Genomic DNA, 20,972 nt, shown 5'->3' on the forward strand with positions numbered 1-20,972 from the left:
AGGAGAAAGAGTGTCCTACGCACATATTCTAATTGAGATGGATGTATCAGTTGAACTTTCGAAAGAGATATCAATTGAACTACCAGGAGGAAAATGCAAATTGCAAAGCATTGAGTGGATCCACAGTTTCTATATAAAAAGTAGAAACATCAGTGAAATGGAGACACCTAAGCAAGCCTGTTGGCTTGTTAGGAAAATCTTTGATGCAAAGAAATGGTATGGAAGCAATGATTTGTGCACAGAATTACAACAACTCACTCATGCTGGGAAGTTCATGATCAAGAAGGCATATAAATACCTACTTCCTCAATATCCTAGAGTTATATGGAAAAACCTCAACATGATTACATGTTCTGTACCAAAGTATCAATTTATACTTTGGCTTGCACTTCAAAAGAGACTCCGTACAACAGACAAAATGACTAAATGGGGAATACAAGTTCCAAGGAACTGTGTACTATGCAGAACTGATGCTGAAGAAACACATACACATTTGTTTTTTGACTGTGATTATTCAAGACAGATTTGGAGTTCTTTCTTACGCTGGACAGGAGAAAGCAGTCAAGTAGGGAACTGGGAGGAGGAGATTGAGAGGTTAACGACCAAACAATGCAACAACAAAACTCATGTAGAGGTACTAGGATGGCTATTAGCTGCTACTGTTTATCATGTATGGAGTAAGCGCAATGCTAGATGATTTCAAGAACAACAGCAGGAATGTATCTCAAGACTGAGAGAGATTACCATTCAATTGCATAGGAAAAGACAGTTTAGAAGCAATTGGAAAAGATTACTTGATAGGTTAAAGTCATACCCAAGTCTAGTATAAACATACATTGTAGTAGATATATAGAGGGGAGGAGTAATTGTAAGTAGGATACAAAGATCAGGACTAGTTCTAGAGTCAAAAAGAACTAGTGGATGTACATATTATACTTGGTTGAATAAAAATTTTATTGTTTGACCAAACTAAATAGTTGTCCATCTTATCACTTAAAATAGTCGGAGGATGTATAATATGTTATTCCTTCTAATCCACTTTAATTAATTTGTTGGTTGTTTTCACATATATTAAGGATCCACCTTTTAGCGCTAATTAATAATGAAATTGATCATGTTAATCTTAGTTTGTTTATTGAAAATACAACAAATACTCGTAGACTCTTTATTCCAAGGCAACTTTAGAAAGAAAAAAAAGTTAACTCTTTCGCGATATCTGAAAATATCAAATATTATAGACCACAAAAAAGGACAAAAAATTAATTAAAGTGGATCAGAGGGAATATAATATAATTTATGTATAATATGTATATAATCATAAATCATGTATAATCAATGTATAATTTTTCTATGCTGGCTTAAAATAGTATATAAAAATTCATTCAAAATAACTTATGGCCTTAATAATCTTCTTTTGAAAAGAACGTGCTTTTCATTAACTTTATTCTAATTTCAGTTATTCTTTTCAAGTCAAACTAATATGATCTAGTCAACCTTTGACTTGCACCCTATATACCTAGCAATTAGGGTACTTGTCCCATGATACAACCCAAAGAACAAAAGTGAAACAAATAAGCACAGAATTAGCTGAACGGGAACAAACTGGACCACATTTAGAAACCAGATGCTTTACAATAATTAATCTATATATTATGGTACGAATCATATTTAAAGAAATAATGGGATATGCTTGCATGCTTAATTATATGCTTTTGTCCTTTTAATTTACCTAATTTCTGGATCCATTGCATAATTCCCAAGAATGAAATCTAACAATACACTGTGATATACAGTGCTATAACAGGAAAAGTTGTAAAGGCGTGAGGTTATTGTAATAATGTTCTTCACCATATATATATATATAGAGAGTCCGAAATCAAAATGTGATTCTTTTGGACTCAAAGTACACAAATAGGTGGAAAAAAAGAAAGATTACATTTTTATGTATAGTGCCACAATACTTGGCGCTATACATTAACGTTAACTGTGCCGTTAATGTATAGCGCCAAGTATTGTGGCACTATACTGAAAAAGCTGACACGCCCAGGTATAGCGCCATAATACCTGGCGCTATATATAAAAGTTTATGTATAGCGTCAGGTATTGTGGCGCTATACTCCTTTTTCCTGGCCCCACCAATAATTTCTGACTTCAATAATTCAAAAGCGTATAATGCCAACTTTTTTGGCGCTATATATATATATAAAAAATTCCCGGCCAACCAATTTCCTATATAAAAAGGTTATGATTGTATATAAATTCATTTAAAAAAAAATTTAACTATTGTTGAAACGTCTATTGTTGTTAAATTCTCCAGCATTTTTTCATTATATTTAAAGAGCGTAGGATAAGAGTTTCATTATATTGGGGGGGGGGATGAAGTTGTGATGGAGAATAACTATGTGGACTACAGTTTACCTGCTAAGTGTCATGTTAAATTGCCACTTACAATGGAGTACGATAAATTGATATCGCTGTAATGCAAAAAAATGAGTGTGAGAAAACGTTCAGTGATACTTAAAGTAACCGGAAGATATATGTATTCTGTTACTCCGCAAGGGGTTGCTTTTTACTCGGAGTTTAACATCGACGATGATGAAACTTTGAGTGATTTCCTGAGGACTCCGGACGAATGCCGGGAATTTCTTGTAATCACAATATTGGAGATGTACGCGAAGGTCGAAGACGTTCCAAAAAACGAGGTTGTGCGTATTAGAGATAACCTCCAGTCATCGGGTGGTTATTCTAGATCAGTTTTTGCCGGACAAGTTCGAGATGAAAGAGTTTTCAGAAAGCAAATAGATTGAAATTTTGACTCCGGAAGTGTGAATCAACAATAACACAAAGCTCTACTCGAATGTGGGACCTACGTTCTTCAACTTTTATGTGCCGGGGGGACCCAGAATTTTTTTTTTAAAATGGTGGGCAGCAGCAGGTATGGGGGGACCAATCCAGCTTGCTACCTACGGGGTCACGTGAACCCAGTAATTTTTGTCCAAACAATGTAAATTTATTCCAAAAATTCACTAAATATTTATAAATGTTTGAATGTGAACTCAGTTACTACTAAAAATTTACTCGTTGTTGAAGAACCTATAAACATATATACATACAATATATATATATATATATTTATATTGTATGTATATATATATTGATATAGTTGAGTAAATAAATGTTTGTTTAATATAAAGCATATATGCTTCCTTGTTTGTAAGCATCTTTGTGTTAATTAACATAAAAAGTTGAACGTTTGTCGAACTTCTATTGGGTGTCTTCAGTATAAGGAGAGAAGAATTAACTTTTAGTTGTTCTTTCTTATTTGTTCTACTGGAAATTATTTATAAGCTAAAGTGGACATAGTAGAAAATATCATTGTTTCTTAATTAAGTGTGCAACCTTAAGCGCTATCCTCAATTCCTAACTAGTTGAAATTATTCTTTAATTTCAAGCTAGTTGAGATTGGATATATGAATCAATCACTTTAGATCTCGCATTATCGCATACATACTTAGAGGCGGATTTATGGGTTATAACGAGGGATCATCGAACCCCGTAAGTTTTGGCAGAAATTTTCTCTCTCTATATATATATACACATACATTTTGAAACTGGTTAATTTAAAGTACTTTGCACCCTAAACACTAAAAACCCTTAGGGGTGTACTGGTTGAGCAGAATATTGTGCCCCGTCGCATAAAAAACTTCGGTCCGCCTCTGCATCCTCCTTTAGCTCTATAAAACCCTTCTACTTTTTCTCATAATCAGTTTAATTATTCATATTCCTTAAATGTCCTTTATATTTCATGTGACTCTTTTATTACCTAACAGTGAGAGTACATATAATATTTCCAAAATAGAGAGAAAGAAAAAGAAAAAAAAGGAAAGCATTCACTTTTAGCCATCTATATAACTCCAGGTTTGGAACACATCTCTTTCTCAAAGAAGAGACAAGGAACTTTTAAGGTTCCTGTTAATGTCCTCTACCTTGTAACCCTAATAGGTTGCAGAGAGAACAAACCCCTTGGGTCAGGGGAGGAGCCAAAAGGGTACAGAGGCTTTGTTGGAAAATTATACTGTATATGTAAGATTATAATTATTTTTATGTAAATATACTAGAAGTTGAATCTTCTTAGCTAGTTCATGTTTATTGTTTGTATTCTGAATCGCCTTACTGAAAATCTTGGCTCCGCTACTGTCTTGGACGCATCAACTACATGCCTCGTTAGTAACTCTCGGTAAGAAACGGATGGGTGACAGAAGAGAGTGAGCACACATGGTTCTTGCATGGATAAATCCCATGCTTAAAAGCTATGCGTGCTCTCTCTCTATCTGTCACACACCAACAATTCTTTCACATATCTATCATCTTTGTTTTATAGATCTGTAGGCAAATCTAGAATTTAGAGTCAACTGGTTCAGATTAATATATATGTGATTTTTAAAGATTTTATAATTTTTAAATATGCTTATATTAAGTGATTCTAGCAGAGTGAAATAAGCTTATAATTTTTAAATAATATGCTTATATTAAGCACAAAGATTCTGGGATGAATGTTTTGCCTTCAGAACGTAAGAATATTTTCCCTCTGTCAATTTTCATTTTTGTAAATCTGTGAGAGTTCTCTATAATATTTGCAGAAAAGATTTAGAAACAATACAAAATTAGAAGCCTCATGTTTAAGAAATGTTAGAAATTATTTTGTTGAAACAAGTTATGAAATGTCAAAGAACAGTGAAATTAGAATGGTATAATATTAAGGCCCCGTTGGTCCATAATTTTTTTTTCTTTTTTTTTTATTTTTTTTCAAAAATATTTTTGTCCAATAAATTTTGCAAGTTCTTGAAATTTTTTTATTTTCAGAATTTTTTTCTCCACGCACAAAACTGCAATATTTTTTCAAGTGAAATGCATGTCCAAACAAAATTTCAAATTCCAAATACTATTTTCCTACTTAACTCCGAATTTACATTTTTTCAAATATTATAATTTTTATGTCCAAATGCCTACTACATAACTCGTGTTGGCCCATAATAAGTTACTTAGTCTTAGACCAACTTATTTCTACGTTATAGCTAAGTTTTTTGCAAACGATCTTTGGATATTTTAAGCATGTAACAATAGAAGATATAACCAGGCAAAATTGAATTCGTTTGAATTCAGTACTTTTGATACAATATATTAATTTATGTATAATAATTTATTAAAATTCCAATAAATAGGTAGGTCTAGGATATCTAGAATTGGGTAATAATATAAGAATGCTTAACTAATTTACCATATATTGTAACAGCTTGTTTGGATGGTTGTTCCGTATTGTATTGTATCGTATTGTTACTTTAAACACAAAGTTTGTTTTGATTGTTATTTAAATTTTATTGTATCGTATCCTTAAATCCATCGCTCGTAAGGACGAAAAATGTCAATTTATGGAACGACAGATTTGGTGTGGTGGCGTCGTAATTACCTTGTTTTTCCCTCTCATCTTGCTATTTCTTATTATTAAATAATCATATTTTATCTTTTACTTGACTTTTTTATCTAATAATCCTATTTTGTATCCCATTTTTCTTAGTAATGTTGCAAGTTTATTCTTCATATTGTTGGTGCGCGACATCACTAAATGATTACAAACGATACAATATATCCAAATATTATATTTATCAAATAATACAATACGATGCAATATAATACAATATGATCCCGTAACGTATAGCCACTTGTACAAATTTGACTATATGTAATTTTCTTTAAAATAGGGGGGGGGGGGGGGGGGCGGTTTCATGCTGGCGCGTAATGAATTAACAAACGCGGGTCCCACACTTCCCCAAAATACAAGTCAAATGATCGCTATTGCTCAATGGGAAGATTTAACTAATAAGCCTGTGGTTACAGTATGCTGATTACTTTCTAAAGTATTATTTGTTATCGGTTTCAACAATGAAAGTGAAAGTCGACGGAGATGGTAACGGTGCTCCACCGTCAGCTGCGGCGGCGATGGTCAACGTTGCGGTGGCAGTTAAGAGCGCCGAAGGGAAAGGCAGTCAACGAGCTGTCCGGTGGGCAGTAGAGAAGTTGTTGCCTAAAGCTCATCGCTTTTTCCTCATTCATGTCATGCCTACCATCACCGCCATTCCAACTCCCTGTAAATTTTCCTTCATATACGTCTATATGCATATGATTAATTGACTATATTGAGTTTTTTTTTTCTTACATCTTGTTAATTAGTTACCTTAAATACTCCTTTACTATCTTTTATTAGCACAAAAAAGTCTTGCTAAGGATGCAATGATCACTTTCATTTCAGTTTGAGTTGTTTTCAATAGTACGAGGGTGTAAATGTTAGTTCAATGATATCGAGACGAAGAAATTTATGTTGTGCTGTCAAGTCTCTGCATAAAAGATATTTTCTTATTATTTATATTGTATTTTTTCAATTTTTTTGCTATTTAGAGAGGTAAAGTTCTGTGATCAAGGAAAACATATCTAATTTGTCTGGTATGATACTGTCTGCTTGGGGCTAAAGCCCTTACTGTTTTTACCAAAAGTCCTCATACTATTAGAAGTATAATTAAATGTATATGTAGTTTCTAATTCCTATCAACTTCCAATGAGGTACTTTGTTCGCTCACCCAACAAATTGAGTATCACATAGACTCATGAGCTTATCTAGAGATTAGCTATGTGTCACCCGTTCCATCCGAGTATTTTATGGACCCTAAATGCCCAAAATCTTCTACTCGTGTGTGCATCTCCAAACGATGGGCCACACCGCCAAGGCTATCCATTTTGCACCATCACTCCAATGGGATTGCTTTTTAGCTCTTCATGGGCTGCAATGTGAGAGCTACTCACTGCCATTTTCATACTCGCCGTGTCAAGCCATCAGCTCTGATATCACTTGTAGGGTTAAACCGACCTAAATGTTACTCTTAACATGGAATGATAATATCTCCCTATGGATCAAACCGGCAAGGTTCTTCAAAAGGGCTCATAGCATTAAGAATATCATTACACATATATAGCTACTATTCTCATACATTTTCAGTATAGAATTTTACAATTTACTTTGCTAACTATTTTCCTTCTGTCCATTGTATTTGCAATTACAGAAATGGTTGTAAATTTTGTTTAAAAAAAATCGTGTGGCAATTGTTGTCTGTCATGAAGAGAAATTCAAAAATATTTACCGTTTAAACTTGCCTTTTCATGAAAGTGAGCTGGCTGAATTTGGTATGAACTGCTTTAGAATGAATCTGTCTCAGTTTCCTCACTCCATTCTAAAGATTACTTGGTTCGATCTTGATGCATGGTTATTTGATCTATTTAAAAGGCTATATTGATATCATAGCTGATCTATCCGCAAGATCATTTTAGTCTTCTGGATTTTGTAATATCTATGACTGGTGAACTTTATAGCAGGAAGGAGTATTCCAGTTAACGAGCTTGATGACAATGTGGTGGAAATGTATATTGAGGATATGAGGGCCAAATGTAAAGAAATATTTATCCCATTTAAGAATTTATGCAATCGAAAAAGTGTAAGCTTTCTCTTCCTTTTTCTTCTCCTTCTTTGGTTGGTTAAATGTTTCTTAACTTAGAATGATTGTCATATGTTCTAATGTCTAAACTTCCTATAGGTTGAAACTGTGGTGCTGGAAGGGGATAATCCTGCAACAATGCTTCTACAATATGTAACTCAGGCTGGGATTAATACTCTAGTGTTGGGCTCTTCCTCTCCCAGTTACTTTTCCAGGTATGGCATAGGATCAAGATGTCTTGGATTTGCATTTGTTAGAGATATATAATGTTTCATATCGGTTGCATAACGCTGCTCAATAGGATAATGGGCCTAGCTGTATCACTTATCACATAAGGTGTCTATCGGAGGCTCATATTCTTTTCCATGGCATGGCAACCGAAAAGATCATTTGTTCGAATTTCATTTGAAGAATTTTCAAATGCTTGGCCTATGGAAAATAGTCTGCACTTGAGGGGCATGTTGAAAATCTAATTAAATATAAGTGTCACTTTTGTAACAATTCAAATTTTGATCAGGGTTCATACTATTCAACAGTTTAATTGTCCAAGTTATGATTACAAAGATTTTGACTGGTATTATGAGGCCTGTCTTTCTGAAGATTATGTTGCATCAAGAGTTACCCAAACTGTTATTGATCATGGTTAATCTAATTGATTTTCTTAATCTCCATAGTAGGAGTCCTGTTCTCTGCCGAAATATTATGTTTATCTGACGATTTGTATCTTTGGGCTGCAACTTGAGCTTTTAGATGATAATATCGTGATGCTTGATTTTTTTTATTACTACTGGTGCTAAAACTTTTAATCAATTTTAACCAGGAGGCAGAAGGATTCGGGCGTACCATCTGTTATCCTGAAGCATGCTCCTGAGTCTTGTGATGTTTATGTGGTGTCGTCAAATGGGCTTCTGAAAAACTCCTTGAGTCCCCTGTTACCTACTGGTACATGAAAAAAAAAATCCTCTCTTTGTTATTACCTTGATTTCGTTTGTCATCTCTCTTTTGCCTTCCGAGAATAGTAGTTTTAACTTCCAACAAGTACTTTCTATTCTGAAACAGAGACAGAAGTTCATACTATCAATCAACAAGAATCCAATGTGTCTTATGCCGCCATGGAATTTAATAGAAGAGCATCATCACTTCCAAACTTTACCCACCTGAATTCTCCAGCATTTGCACATGGGAACTCTTCTATTCATTTCAGGTCTCAGCAAAGATATAAACAAAATGTAGAAGAATTTACAGCAGGTCCGGAGGTGGTCAAGGGTGGTCATTCTTCCACTTGTTCAGAGCAGGTCAATTTGTTTTTATCAAACTTTCTCTTGAATATTGTACTATTTATTACAATGTCTTATTGGAGTATTTTATTACGTGTAACAGTATCAAGAGTAAGTATGTTGAGGTATTTTTTTATGTCGTTGAGCAGTCAGACATTCAGGCTGAAATGGAAAGAATGCGCTTAGAATTACAAAATACCATTGCAATGTACAACCAAACGTGTGAACATCTGATCCATGCTCAAAACAAGGTAAAATCCTTATCTATTTATTTTACCTCGAAATCAGGTACTTGATTGCTCCTCTTTCATACGAGAAAATGAACAAATTTATGCTTTTTGTCAAAAAAAAGCATGACCTTCCCAAAAAAAAAAACAAATTTATGCTTTTTGTCAGAATCAACTTCTTGTCGTCTTCTTTATCTTAAGTTCCATTTGTGGTGATGGCTTAGAACATTACATGGTATACAGTAACTCTGTCACTAGGACAAATCACCTATTGCCTGACCATATTTGTCCGCGGTTACCATCAACCATATCTGAACGTAACCCTCTGGCTATCTTTCAGGTCCAACTACTTTCTTCTGAATGCATTGAAGAAGCAAGAAGAGTGAATGCAGCCCAGAAAAGAGAAGAAAGCCTAAGGAAAACAGCTGCTGAAGCAAAGAAGAAGCATGTGGAAACGGAGAAGGAGGTCATGATAGCAAGAAAGTTGCTCGCCGAAGAGGCTTGTGAGAGGCAGATAGCAGAGCTGAAGGCTCTCCAACAGTCCTTAGAAAAACAAAAGGTCGTCAATGCACTGATGTCATGTGATGGAAGGTATAGGAGGCTAACTAGAGAAGAGATTGAGGTGGCTACTGATTTCTTTTCTGACTCTAAGATGATTGGCGAAGGAGGCTATGGGAAAGTTTACAAAGGCAACCTTGATCATACCCCTGTTGCCATCAAAATTCTTCATCCTGATGCATCACAAAAGAAAGAGGAATTTCTAAGAGAGGTTCTCCTCAATCTCTATTGATTTCTTTCTCATTCAAAATATCTGGATTCTTCACCGCGACTGCTTTCCTTTCAAAGCACACGTGCATTTTTTAACTGAAGACACTTCTCTAGCGTTATTATCCGCACAAAATAATACTTCTGACCTCATATCATTACTAGATTCCTTTCATCCTTCTCTCTCTCTCTCTCTTTTTTTTTTTTTTTTTTGGGGGGGGGGGGGGGGGGAAGAGCTACAATCATATACCTTGTGACTTGTATATCAATGTTACTTGTTTAGTACCTCACTAGATGCCTATGTCATGCCATTAAGTTTTTCGCTTCAGGCAACTGTGGCAATGCCATTCTGGCAAAACTTCCAACTTTAGATTAATTTCGTATTAAATTATTCGTAGGTTGAGGTTCTTAGCCAGTTGCATCACCCAAATATTGTTTTACTGCTTGGAGCCTCTCCAGAAAATGGCTGTCTTGTTTATGAGTATATGGAAAATGGAAGCCTGGAAGATTACATTTTCCAAGGAAAAAACAGACCTCTTCCCTGGTTTGTTCGATTCCGGATACTTTTTGAAGTGGCATGTGGTCTTGCATTCTTGCACAACTCAAAGCCTGAGCCCGTTGTTCATCGAGATCTAAAACCAGGAAACATACTGTTGGACAAAAATTATGTGAGTAAAATTGGAGATGTGGGTTTAGCAAAAATAATGTCAGATATTGTTCCAGAAAGTATTACTGAGTATAGGGACTCCATTATTGCTGGCACTCTTGCTTACATGGATCCGGAGTATCAAAGAACTGGCACCCTGAGACCTAAGTCTGATCTCTATGCTTTTGGAATAATAGCACTTCAACTATTGGCTGCTTGTCATCCTAAAGGCCTTATCATGAAATTTGAAAAAGCTATAGTTAGTGATTCGCTCGCGGATGTACTTGACAAGTCAGTAGTAGATTGGCCATTGATTGAAGCAGAAGAGCTAGCTAAGATGGCACTACAATGCTGTAAGCTTAGATGCAGAGATAGACCAGATCTTGAGACTGAAGTTCTTCCACTTCTGAAAAAGCTTTCTGAATTTGCCGAAATGCATGTCAAGTCAGAGAAAAACCTTATCCAGGCACCTAGCCAGTACTTCTGTCCAATCCTTCAGGTGAGAATACAAATTCCATGAGATGACTTGATAGTTTGTAAAGTCCTTTTTTCTAGTAACATGCATCATATTCTGCTGCCTTGTCTATTATCACGCGACATATTTGCAGGAAGTAATGGAAAGCCCACATATAGCAGCTGATGGCTTTTCATATGAGCATAGAGCAATAAAGGCATGGGTTGACAGACATAACGTGTCACCTGTGACGAAACAGAGACTGCAACACAAGATGCTTACCCCAAACCACACATTACGCCTTGCCATACAAGATTGGAAGTCACATTTGTAATGTGTGCATATATCAAGCCAATAATAGTTCCGGAGAACAATAAAGGGGAAGGAGTGAAAGGAAAAGAACTTGGACATATATTATATTCTGTTGGAGAGGTGTCTCGAGAACAAAATATAGTTTCACTGTTGTTCATTGACATTACTCAAGTGCATTGAAAGTTACAATTGTAGTCTTATAAGCATTTATATTGCATTTGATAGTCGAGAACACAAAGAATGTAGACAATTGTGTTTCATTATCCCGGGAATGAAGAAACAGATTGCATGCATCTTTTCGTTCAATTGCACAAGTCTGCTCTGAACTGTATGCTTTCACTAAGAAAGTCGTTGATTCGTAAAATGCAGTGACATTGAACAGACGATACTTATTCATTTGGAAGCAAGGCAAAACTGGGTATAATTTCCATCATTCAATGGCAGTGATGAACTCAGCAAAGAATGTTTTTGGAGACAAGACATTACTATACTAGTGCATTAAGGCACATAACCTGTAATAAAAAGTTTGTGGAAATTCAGGAATTAATCCATAATACCGTCAGACTTAGAGCAGCTATATATAGGACATCTCATTCTTGAAAGAATTTAACTTACATATTGTGACAGTGTAAAGTTTTATACTACCGGTATATCTTGACTTATTGCAGTAAACTCTTATTTCCAAGTGGTTAATCTCACTTTTTATGGACTACATTTAGTTTATCTTTTAGCTCACATGACAATGTAAAAGTCAGTATAAAGGAAGCTAAACTCTTCTTGAAAAATATTGTGTCATGGAATTTGAAAATAAAACATGGGAAGCCATTACCGATATAGAAAATAATTGTTCAAAATTTAACCAAAAAAAGTTGTTCAAGACTTGGAGCCTACAATCCTACAGATGGTGTAATTTGGAATTGGGGTAAATCTTACAAAATAACTTACACGTATTCGTGAAAATTGTATTAGCTGATCCTTTTATCACATATATTCAACTAGGAGCAGCATATATTCAAATCATATACACAGCACATGACTTTTTTTTTTCCCTTTTTTGTTTAGGTTGACAAACCATAACCACTATATCTAACTTTAAATGATGCTGATAGCTGCAATGCTTCAAACAGTTATTGACTGAATTTGTTGAATATCCCTATACATATATGCACAGCAGCTGTATATTTTAACTATATAAAGATCACAGATTAGAGAGCAAGCAGTCCAAATTATGTCAAGCATCAACTTGAGTAAATTCTAGTGCATTAGCATCTGGGTCTCGAGTGAAAATGGCTGGCCTCCCAGAGCGACTAAGGGTGTAGGGAATACCTGAAATGGAAGATGAAGAGTGGAATGAATGTCCAGAATTCTTTAATATTCTCAACTCAGAATGTAAAACAGCAAGAATTTAAATGAATTACCAGCTTCATCAAGGATAACTTTCAGCTTAGACACATCGCGAATTGCTATGCAAGTATGACGATCTCGCCCCCCATGTTCAGGCCGACCAGTCAAGGGATCTGGATTTGGAAGCTCCATTAGATGTATCATCTCTGATCCCACCCACAACCAAGCACCTCTGTAGGGAAGCTTGTCATGTGGTCTTGCCTCATTTATTTCTAGTCCTGATCATTCATGAGCTTTCAGAACCGCGGACTTATGTATTCTAACAGGAAACTAGTCATCCACTTAGAAAGTAAAGTGTGTTACCAAGAATATTCTGATAAAAGTCCAACGACCTCTCAAGGTTTTCACATAGTATTCCAACGTGGTGCATGCTAACAACTCCAAAATCTGCAGTAGATCAAAACCATTACTTACAATCAGATATATTTCGATCATTATACTAGAAGACCAGTTTGGCCTTAACAATCTTTTTTTTTTTGATTCGCACCGGGTGTCCGAGTCTCTTCGAGCTCCGACTAATCCCGGGGGTGCACAGGCCCTCGGCAAGGAGTTTCCCGCAAGTTCACCCCGGTTAATTCAGGTTTTACCCAGTCCGATGGCCCTCAGAAATTGTTTGCACCAAGTGGGTTTCGAACTTGAGACCTTGAAAGGGAGCAAACCCCAAGGCTCAAGTCAATTACCACCAGGCCATCCCCTTCTGTTATCAAATAATTTCTATAAAGTCGGACTTTCTGGTGTAAACTCCATCGACCCATATGCAACCAATACCTTGAAAGATGGTATAAATTTACAAATAAGATGTGTATTCACCAATTGACTTCATGTACCCTTAAGCTGAACAACTTAATGGATTACGGTAACTGTACATTTCCTGAGATTCCATCAAAATTTCGAACAAGAATATCAAAGCTACTACTTATGTTTATTAAGCTAGAGCTTGACCATAACCAAAAGCTGTCTATATGTCACTCCAAATCAAAGCCAAAGAGAACACTAACAGGAATTAAAAAAGGCTAGAGTTTGGAACTATTATCATTTAATTTCTGGGTCTAATCAAATTTAAAATTACAAAAGTGGGAACAGATTCACTCATTTTTTTCACACGGTATCGATACCAGAACTAAATTGCATGCATGACCAAAGGACCACAAATGATATCATGAATTCCTTAATTATTAGCTATTTCTTAATGATGATATAAAAGAATATAGAGAAATCCGATGAAAATTTTGACTGCATGCTGTTTAAGATGGCAAAGAAGGATCACCCTTATCATCAACAGCATTGGCGCCTACAGAATCTTTTGCAAGCATATCCGTTTCAACCGACGCTTTAGCTCTCATCAGCAAACAATGCCTGTGGCTCCTTTGCCGTGTTAAAAATGGTTGAAATTTTTTGCATGGTATTGTGCTGGTAGCTACAGATAGGACACCCCCAGGATTCAGCTGAACATAGAGGGGTTTTTCAGGACATATCAAGTAAACCAACAAAGCCAAAGAAATAATGAACAAACACATCAGTAATAGTACATATGAAGCTACCATTTAAGTCATTCTTGATCCATCCATTAGTAGGAGAATACAAAGTATGATTGGCATATAGCATAACTACAAGTATCATAAAATGACTATTTCAAACAAAAAAAACTGAAAGAAAAACAGTAAACACAATGGAATAGAATTGAATACTTTTCCAATCTCCTTCACATAGAAGGCAGTAAACTGCCTTGGAGGTCACAAGCAGTAATCTTCGCCACATATAAAGCACAAAGAAAGAAGCTTTAAGATTGTCTAATCTAAATTTCTTACCAGAGGTGACTTCAAGTTTGTTTTCTTTTGTATTTCTCTTTCTTTCATCAACAGTTAACTCTAATTACCTACTCTTGAATTACAATTGTGAATGACAAATGAGACTCGACTGATAAAGAATGGGGAAAACCAGCTAATCTGGAAATTGTCTCAGATATTACACCAAACCATAGAATCAACAATTCCTTCACAAAGATATAGCTTTCCTAAGCAATGCCTACTTAACTAGTCAAGAATATAGTAAAAGCCACTTTTTGACACAAATCATTGCAATAAGCTTATAATCAATTTGCCATTAAGTAAAGGAGGCCTTGGGTGTTGCAGTGGCTTCTGACAAAGTAATTCTTGAAAGAAAGAGTTGAAAAGCTTCACTTTTGATAAAATCCAAAAACTATCTACTCCAAAATAGAGCTTAATCTTGTTAAGTAGCTTACTAGCTGATTTTTTATAGTGACACCCCCACTAGTCCACAGGCTACCTGCTACCTCCCACCAGCAAAGGTACCGAATAACTCTGCCCACCAAGGCAACTGTGACGAAATCACCTAACATTTTTTTCCTTTGGTGAGATTTGAACCTGAGGCCAAGGCCTCCTCCTGCTTCATTGACCACTAGATCGCACCGTTGGGTGCTACTAGCTGATTTTTGTACTAATTGCAGGTTGACTTTAACAGACTACCGAAAAGTTAAAGCAGTTTGTTCAAATTTTTAGGATAAGCAACTACGTAGCTGCAAAAAAAGGGGCGCATTAGGAGTAGGTAAGACAAGTACTTTGGAATAACTCCTTCGAACTAAATCAAGTTTCATTAAGCAGTGACAGCTAATTAACAGGCAAAAACCAACTAAATAACATTTTAACAAAATTAATCCTAATTAACTTAGCTGTTAGTATGAATATCAACTTTCTATATGCAATATACGAATTATTTATGCAACAAATAAATAAATAGGGATTGAAATGTCAACATATACATATATGTATTGCGAAGAGTGTGAATTTTACCTTGTTTTGAGGCAGAGTGAGAGGTGGGTTCAGCAGAGAAGCCATCGAAGAAGGAAAGTTTCAACTTTGGCGAGTTACGGGTATTTAGTGAGAGTCGTTAGTTTAATATTTCTGGATTTTATTTGGCTAACTGAAAAAGACCATAAAACAAAGTAATGAGATGGCTCCACGTGAGCGGCTCATAGTTTTCAGGTGAAGTACACCACTTGTTTATGTGGGGGCAAATCTATAAATTGTACTAACTTTGTTCCCTGCATTTCTATTTCGACAAATTAGGGGTTCCAAATCCTATTTTGAGTCGATGGTGTTTGACAAAAAATTGTTAACTTCCGGTTAAAATGATTATACTTATTTATCGAAGGATTAAACCTAGTTAATAAATTTTTTCTAAATGTAAACTCTGAGGATGTGGCTAACGTATAGACAGATATGGTAGAGAGTTAAGGATAACATTCAATGAATATTTAAAGAGATGTGGGCAATAATGGAGGAGTAACTAATAATAAATTGCAATAAATGACATTTATATAAATAAAAGAAGGGATTCACACGATAAATAATGAACTAGGTGATTGTTCCTCCTGACAATGATGAGTGACAGATAGATCTTAGAACATTCGAAATATCCTTGGATTTGATGGAAAAACGTAGAATAACATAAACAAGGATCTTGATAAAAAGGTAATCTTTGTATCTTTGCAAGTGTGAGAGAATCTTTCTGTAAAGTCTGCTCTTATTACAATGAATGTCACATGGCCCTTGTCATTCTCTTTTTTCCTCTTTATATGGGACATACCCCTAACAAACCCTAATAGTACAAGTGCAGAGAATATATATTCTCTCTAATATCCTATTCTAATAAACTAGCCGTTACAACTCTTTCTGCGTTGCTCGACCTCGACCGTCATTAGCACCTCGATCACGAACCTCGTTATTTCCTGGTCGACCTCGGCTGACTCTTTTCTCGATGTTACTTTGCCTCAAGTACTGAGACAAATTTCGATCTATACAGTTAGCCCCTCTACTTATTAAGGCCAGCCTCATGCGACCTTGATGAGCGGATTCTGTTTATTGTAGTTGGCAAAATTGGGCGAGCAAGTCGAGTAGCGGTGTTTCAGACGAGATGACAACATGTCGTGAGCCGCAACCTTTGGGGTCACATTGTTTCAGAATGACTTTATGACATCATGTGTCATTATGGGGCATTTTTCTAATATTTTACGTCGTTTCCCGTGCATCTGCCATTTCGGTACCAGTGCTGGGCTGATTTCTCAGATGTGATGCTTGAGTTCTTATAAATAGGGGTGTGGGAGTATTCATTCATACCTTACGCATTACTTGTATCGAATCTCTGCATCTCATTCTTCTCCCATTATCTCCTTTACCGGTACTGCAGATTTTAATTGCTCTTACTCTTCTTCACTCAAATTGCTTTTTAATCTTTATTCACTTCAAATATCCTCTCTTTCATAGAGCTATGGCTAACGTGTCTTCTAGTCCTAATGCGGAAAACTACATGATCCCCTTGGCGACAGTTTTTACAAGTAAAGGTTTAGCACAATTATGGAAGTAATCACAATTAGAATCCAATTAATATAAGTACTCCCCTTTAATCAAGGGATCACAGCTTAAACGGATACCAACAGGGATAACCAAGGAACGAAAAATCAGTTGAGAAAGACTGATTTTTACCATATAAGGAGTCGTAAAAGTATAGAGCATATGATTGAGTCTAAGTACAGAACATACCAATTAAGGAAAGGATTCAGTAAGAATGAAGTACCATAACAAATAAGGAAATGGAATCAGTTAATTTAACCAGACAAGTAGAACTTTAGGGTTTTATTAGAAAATCTTGCAATCAACCCATAAATTAAGGAAATTAGAATCAATCAAGAGGGGGTCATGATCTATACTTCAACATATAAATAGAGAAGAACGAATAGGCGTAGCAAACAGGCAAGGTCATCCATATCGACAAAAAGAAGCAAGATATGAACAAACAAACTGAACACAATCATACAGAAGTGACATGAGTAGGCTAAAGACTTAGTAGAAAACCCATTTGAAGCATAGTAACCAACAGAAACTTAACAAAATCAAGTAGTCATGGCTAACATACAGAGCCAAAGCAAAGAAGATCTTAAAAAATTAGGGCTTTTTTAACATAGGCGAGTTAAAAAGCAATAGGAACATAAGATCAGTCAAACACAAGCAAGGAAGAGGTTTAATAATAAAGAAAATCGGTTAAAACAAGGTGTAGAAGGAACTCCGAGAAACCCTAATTTTTTTAAAGAAAATAAAGCGGTTTAAAGTTGAGGATCTTTCAGAAGAAGTTAGAGAATAGTGCAAAACATAGGAAGAAATAGACTTAAAGAATAAAAATAGCACATATCTGAAAGATTCAGACGAGAGTTAGGGTTTCAAAGGAAACCCAGATAGAAACGAAAGAACCTGTTGTAAACTTCACCGATCGTAACATATAGGGTGTGATTTTGCCCAAAACCACACCGGAGAAGCCATGAATAATAGAAATAGAAACCCTAGATCCAAATTGGCATGGCCCAGGACCCTTGAAGGCCTTAGAGATGATGAGCAAGGCGGTGGAGTAACCATTGGAGGCTTGGGGTTGAAAAGTAGTCGTCGGAGATGATCGGAGAAGGAGAAGGTGGTTGAAGAATGATTAGGGTTAGGTTGAGAGAGAAGAGAGACGAGAGCATCTGAAGGTGGCGGGGGTTTGGAAATGAGTAGGGTTAGGGGGTCGTTTAGGAATTAAAAAGGAAAGAGTGTGTGTGGACCGTTGATCTAGGAGATCAACGGTCAGGATTCAACCGGGTAGGTGGGTTCCGGGTTTGGGTAAGGGTTTATAAGGTCTGGGTCGGGTTATTTAATAGGAAATTGGGCTGGGGATTGGGTCCGGTTTGGGCTACAATTGAAAGCCAAATCTGGCCATTATTTAAATAGCCACTTTTCCCCTATTTTAATTTATAATAAATAGTAGGTAATTACTGGAAAATAATTTAATGTTCCAAAATGATTTAAAATACACAATTATCATTTTAAAAATATAGGGACAAATTTTACGCATATAAAATATAATTATACCTAAAAATGGGCTAACATTGCAATTATATGCAATTTAGCTTAAAAAATACTAATGTAATTATAAAAATACATAAAAATTATATTATCCATATTTTGGCATAAGTATAGAAATTAAATGAATAACTCATCATAACAATAATTTAAAAAATATTTATTAGGGATTTTATGAATAAAAGGGGAGAAAATAAATCAACTTAAACCCTTAAAATTATGGGAAAATTTATAAAAACCTTGTGCATGTATACATACATATATATATATATATATATATATATATATATATATATATATATATATATATATATATATATATATATATATATATATGCTATTTTGAAGGTATTTATGCATATTTAAAATATATAGGGAAAAATTGAGTATCAACAACTGCCCATCTTTACCCGGGAAGGATGACAGAGTTTTTGGGTAAAGAAATGATGGCCAATTTTGACCGGATGGGATGTTTCAAAAGACGGAGGACAAACTCTGGTTTTTGAGTTGCCTACATATCCCTGGTTTTACAGGAATCAGGCTATGTGTACTTCTGGATTCACCTGCGGATATGCCGATGAAATTATTGTAAGAACGAACACGAGATGTGGAACCGGCTACGATGCGTAGTTAAGGCTCGGGACGATTGGAGTGAACTGGAGCGAGATCGCTCCTGCTAGGATAGCGGTTGCTTACTGGTTACCTGCAGATAAAAGATGCTACAAATGTATTTGCGAAAATTTAAACATGATGCAAATTCCCTTTGGACCATGAAGGTTGTCTTCGGACGATTAAAGATGACGTCCTCGAACCATGACGTCCTGGTCCATGAATTGTTTAGTGAGAGATTCGCAAGCCATGAAATGGTGTTCTCAGGCCATGAAAATGGTGCCTCCGAACCATGACGCCTTTGAATAATGATATGCAAGTTCGAGAGATCCTCAAGCCATGACATGGTGTCTTCCAGCTATGAGGATGATGCCTTTAGACTATGGCACCTTTGGATAGATTGGTGATGTTTTAGCCCATGATATGCAATAATATGATGTAACAAGACAAGGCTTAGTCTTGCGAATTTGAGGGCAAGGCTTATCCCGAAAGAGGAGCAAATATATAGTGTCGGAGAGACAACGCTTAGTCTCGGTGAAAGAATGTAAATTGGAGGCAAAGTTTAGCCTCATGCAGGTATAGAGACAGAGCTTAGTCTCATGCAAATGAAGGCAGAGATTAGCCTTATGAAAATATGAAGGTAAAGCTTAACCTCATGCAAAGAGAAGGCAATGCTTAGCCTTTGTGCAAATATGGAGTCGGGGATTAGACTCATGCAAGTATGGAATCAAGGATTAGACTCATGCAAAATTGGAGACAGCGCTTAGTCTCATGCAAAGAGAAGGCAATGTTTAGCCTTTGTGCAAATATAGAATCCGGGATTAGACTCATGCAAGTATGGAGTCAAGTATTAGACTCATGCAAAATTGGAGACAGCGCTTAGTCTCATGCAAAGACCTTGTGTATGCTTATATATGCATATATATATGCTATTTTGAAGGTATTTATGCATATTTAAAATATATTGGAAAAAATTGGGTATCAACACCGACTTAATAATTTTCTTGTTGCCCTTGAACCATTTCTGCTCAGCCCGTTCTGAAAAGCTACAACCGCCATCCCTCTTGATATATTTGGCAATGTCATCCTTACTCGGTTGAAACGGGTGACGAAGTCCCTCAATCCTTCCCCTGGAGACTGTTTATTAGCAAATATGTCGTTTACTCTCGCTTCGACATTTTTGGCCCCATCATGGGCCATTACGAACTTGTCGGCCATTTTCCCTAAGGTTTTAATGGAACACGCAGGAAGTTGTGAATACCATGTTAATGCTCATCCCGTGAGAGTATCATAAAATATTTTCAATAAAATAGAGGATACTTGTTCCTTGGCGAGATCATTGCCTTTCACGGCGGTAATGTAGTGAGTTACGTGGTCTTTAGGGTCAGTTGTGCCATCATATATTTTCAGATAGGGCGGCATTTTAAAGGTCTTTGGTATGGCATGTAGGAAAGCATCATCACTGTACGGCTGCTCAATGAACCGACCGGAATCTCTCTTCGGCAAGAGCTTTGGGGTTCCCAATATCTTATCGACCATTTCTTGGTGTTCCCTCATTTGATACCGAAGTGCTTTATTCTCATTCTCCATTTCCTCCATCCTTTTCAGAATGGTTGCGAGGGTATCGTCACCTGCACCGTTAACGACATTGTGAGTAATACCTATTGTTGGAGGCAGAAACTAGTCATGCTACTCGTCTGTTGGTGGTATAACTCAAGTCTTTGTGTTGCTGTAGTCGTGTCCTGAGAGGACTTATAAAGGGCGCTAGTTAGCGTGTCAGTTAGCCAAGCCTCAAGGATCCTTTTTTTGTTGGTGGCATTTCTTCCACCAC

At 36.1% G+C, this 20,972-nt stretch overlaps 2 protein-coding genes across 3 annotated transcripts; one reads left to right on the forward strand and one right to left on the reverse strand.

The window, feature by feature from the left end:
• Positions 1-5,871: 5,871 nt before the first annotated feature.
• On the forward strand, positions 5,872-11,515 carry LOC104214467 (U-box domain-containing protein 34-like). 2 transcript variants are annotated; one of them, XM_070150926.1, is made up of 9 exons: positions 5,872-6,145; positions 7,420-7,541; positions 7,641-7,756; positions 8,362-8,483; positions 8,601-8,836; positions 8,968-9,069; positions 9,386-9,814; positions 10,209-10,955; positions 11,065-11,515. In XM_070150926.1, exons 1-9 carry the CDS (start codon positions 5,941-5,943, stop codon positions 11,242-11,244), a joined length of 2,259 nt encoding a protein of 752 aa, XP_070007027.1. In that variant the 5' UTR covers positions 5,872-5,940; the 3' UTR covers positions 11,245-11,515. The 2 variants fall into 2 exon arrangements, with proteins under 2 accessions (XP_070007027.1, XP_070007028.1); XM_070150927.1 differs by having other exon boundaries at positions 6,019-6,145; positions 7,423-7,541.
• Positions 11,516-12,172: 657 nt separating this feature from the next.
• Positions 12,173-15,559, reverse strand: LOC104214458 (uncharacterized). Its single transcript, XM_009764122.2, has 5 exons — positions 15,437-15,559; positions 13,894-14,071; positions 12,930-13,013; positions 12,641-12,844; positions 12,173-12,548 (listed from the first exon to the last, which is right to left on the reverse strand). The coding sequence occupies exons 1-5, from the start codon at positions 15,479-15,481 to the stop codon at positions 12,454-12,456; spliced, it is 606 nt and encodes a 201-aa protein (XP_009762424.1). The 5' UTR covers positions 15,482-15,559; the 3' UTR covers positions 12,173-12,453.
• Between the last annotated feature and the right edge of the window lie 5,413 nt (positions 15,560-20,972).

This window comes from Nicotiana sylvestris, chromosome 7 (assembly GCF_000393655.2).
Source record: "Nicotiana sylvestris chromosome 7, ASM39365v2, whole genome shotgun sequence".
Lineage (NCBI taxonomy): Eukaryota > Viridiplantae > Streptophyta > Magnoliopsida > Solanales > Solanaceae > Nicotiana > Nicotiana sylvestris.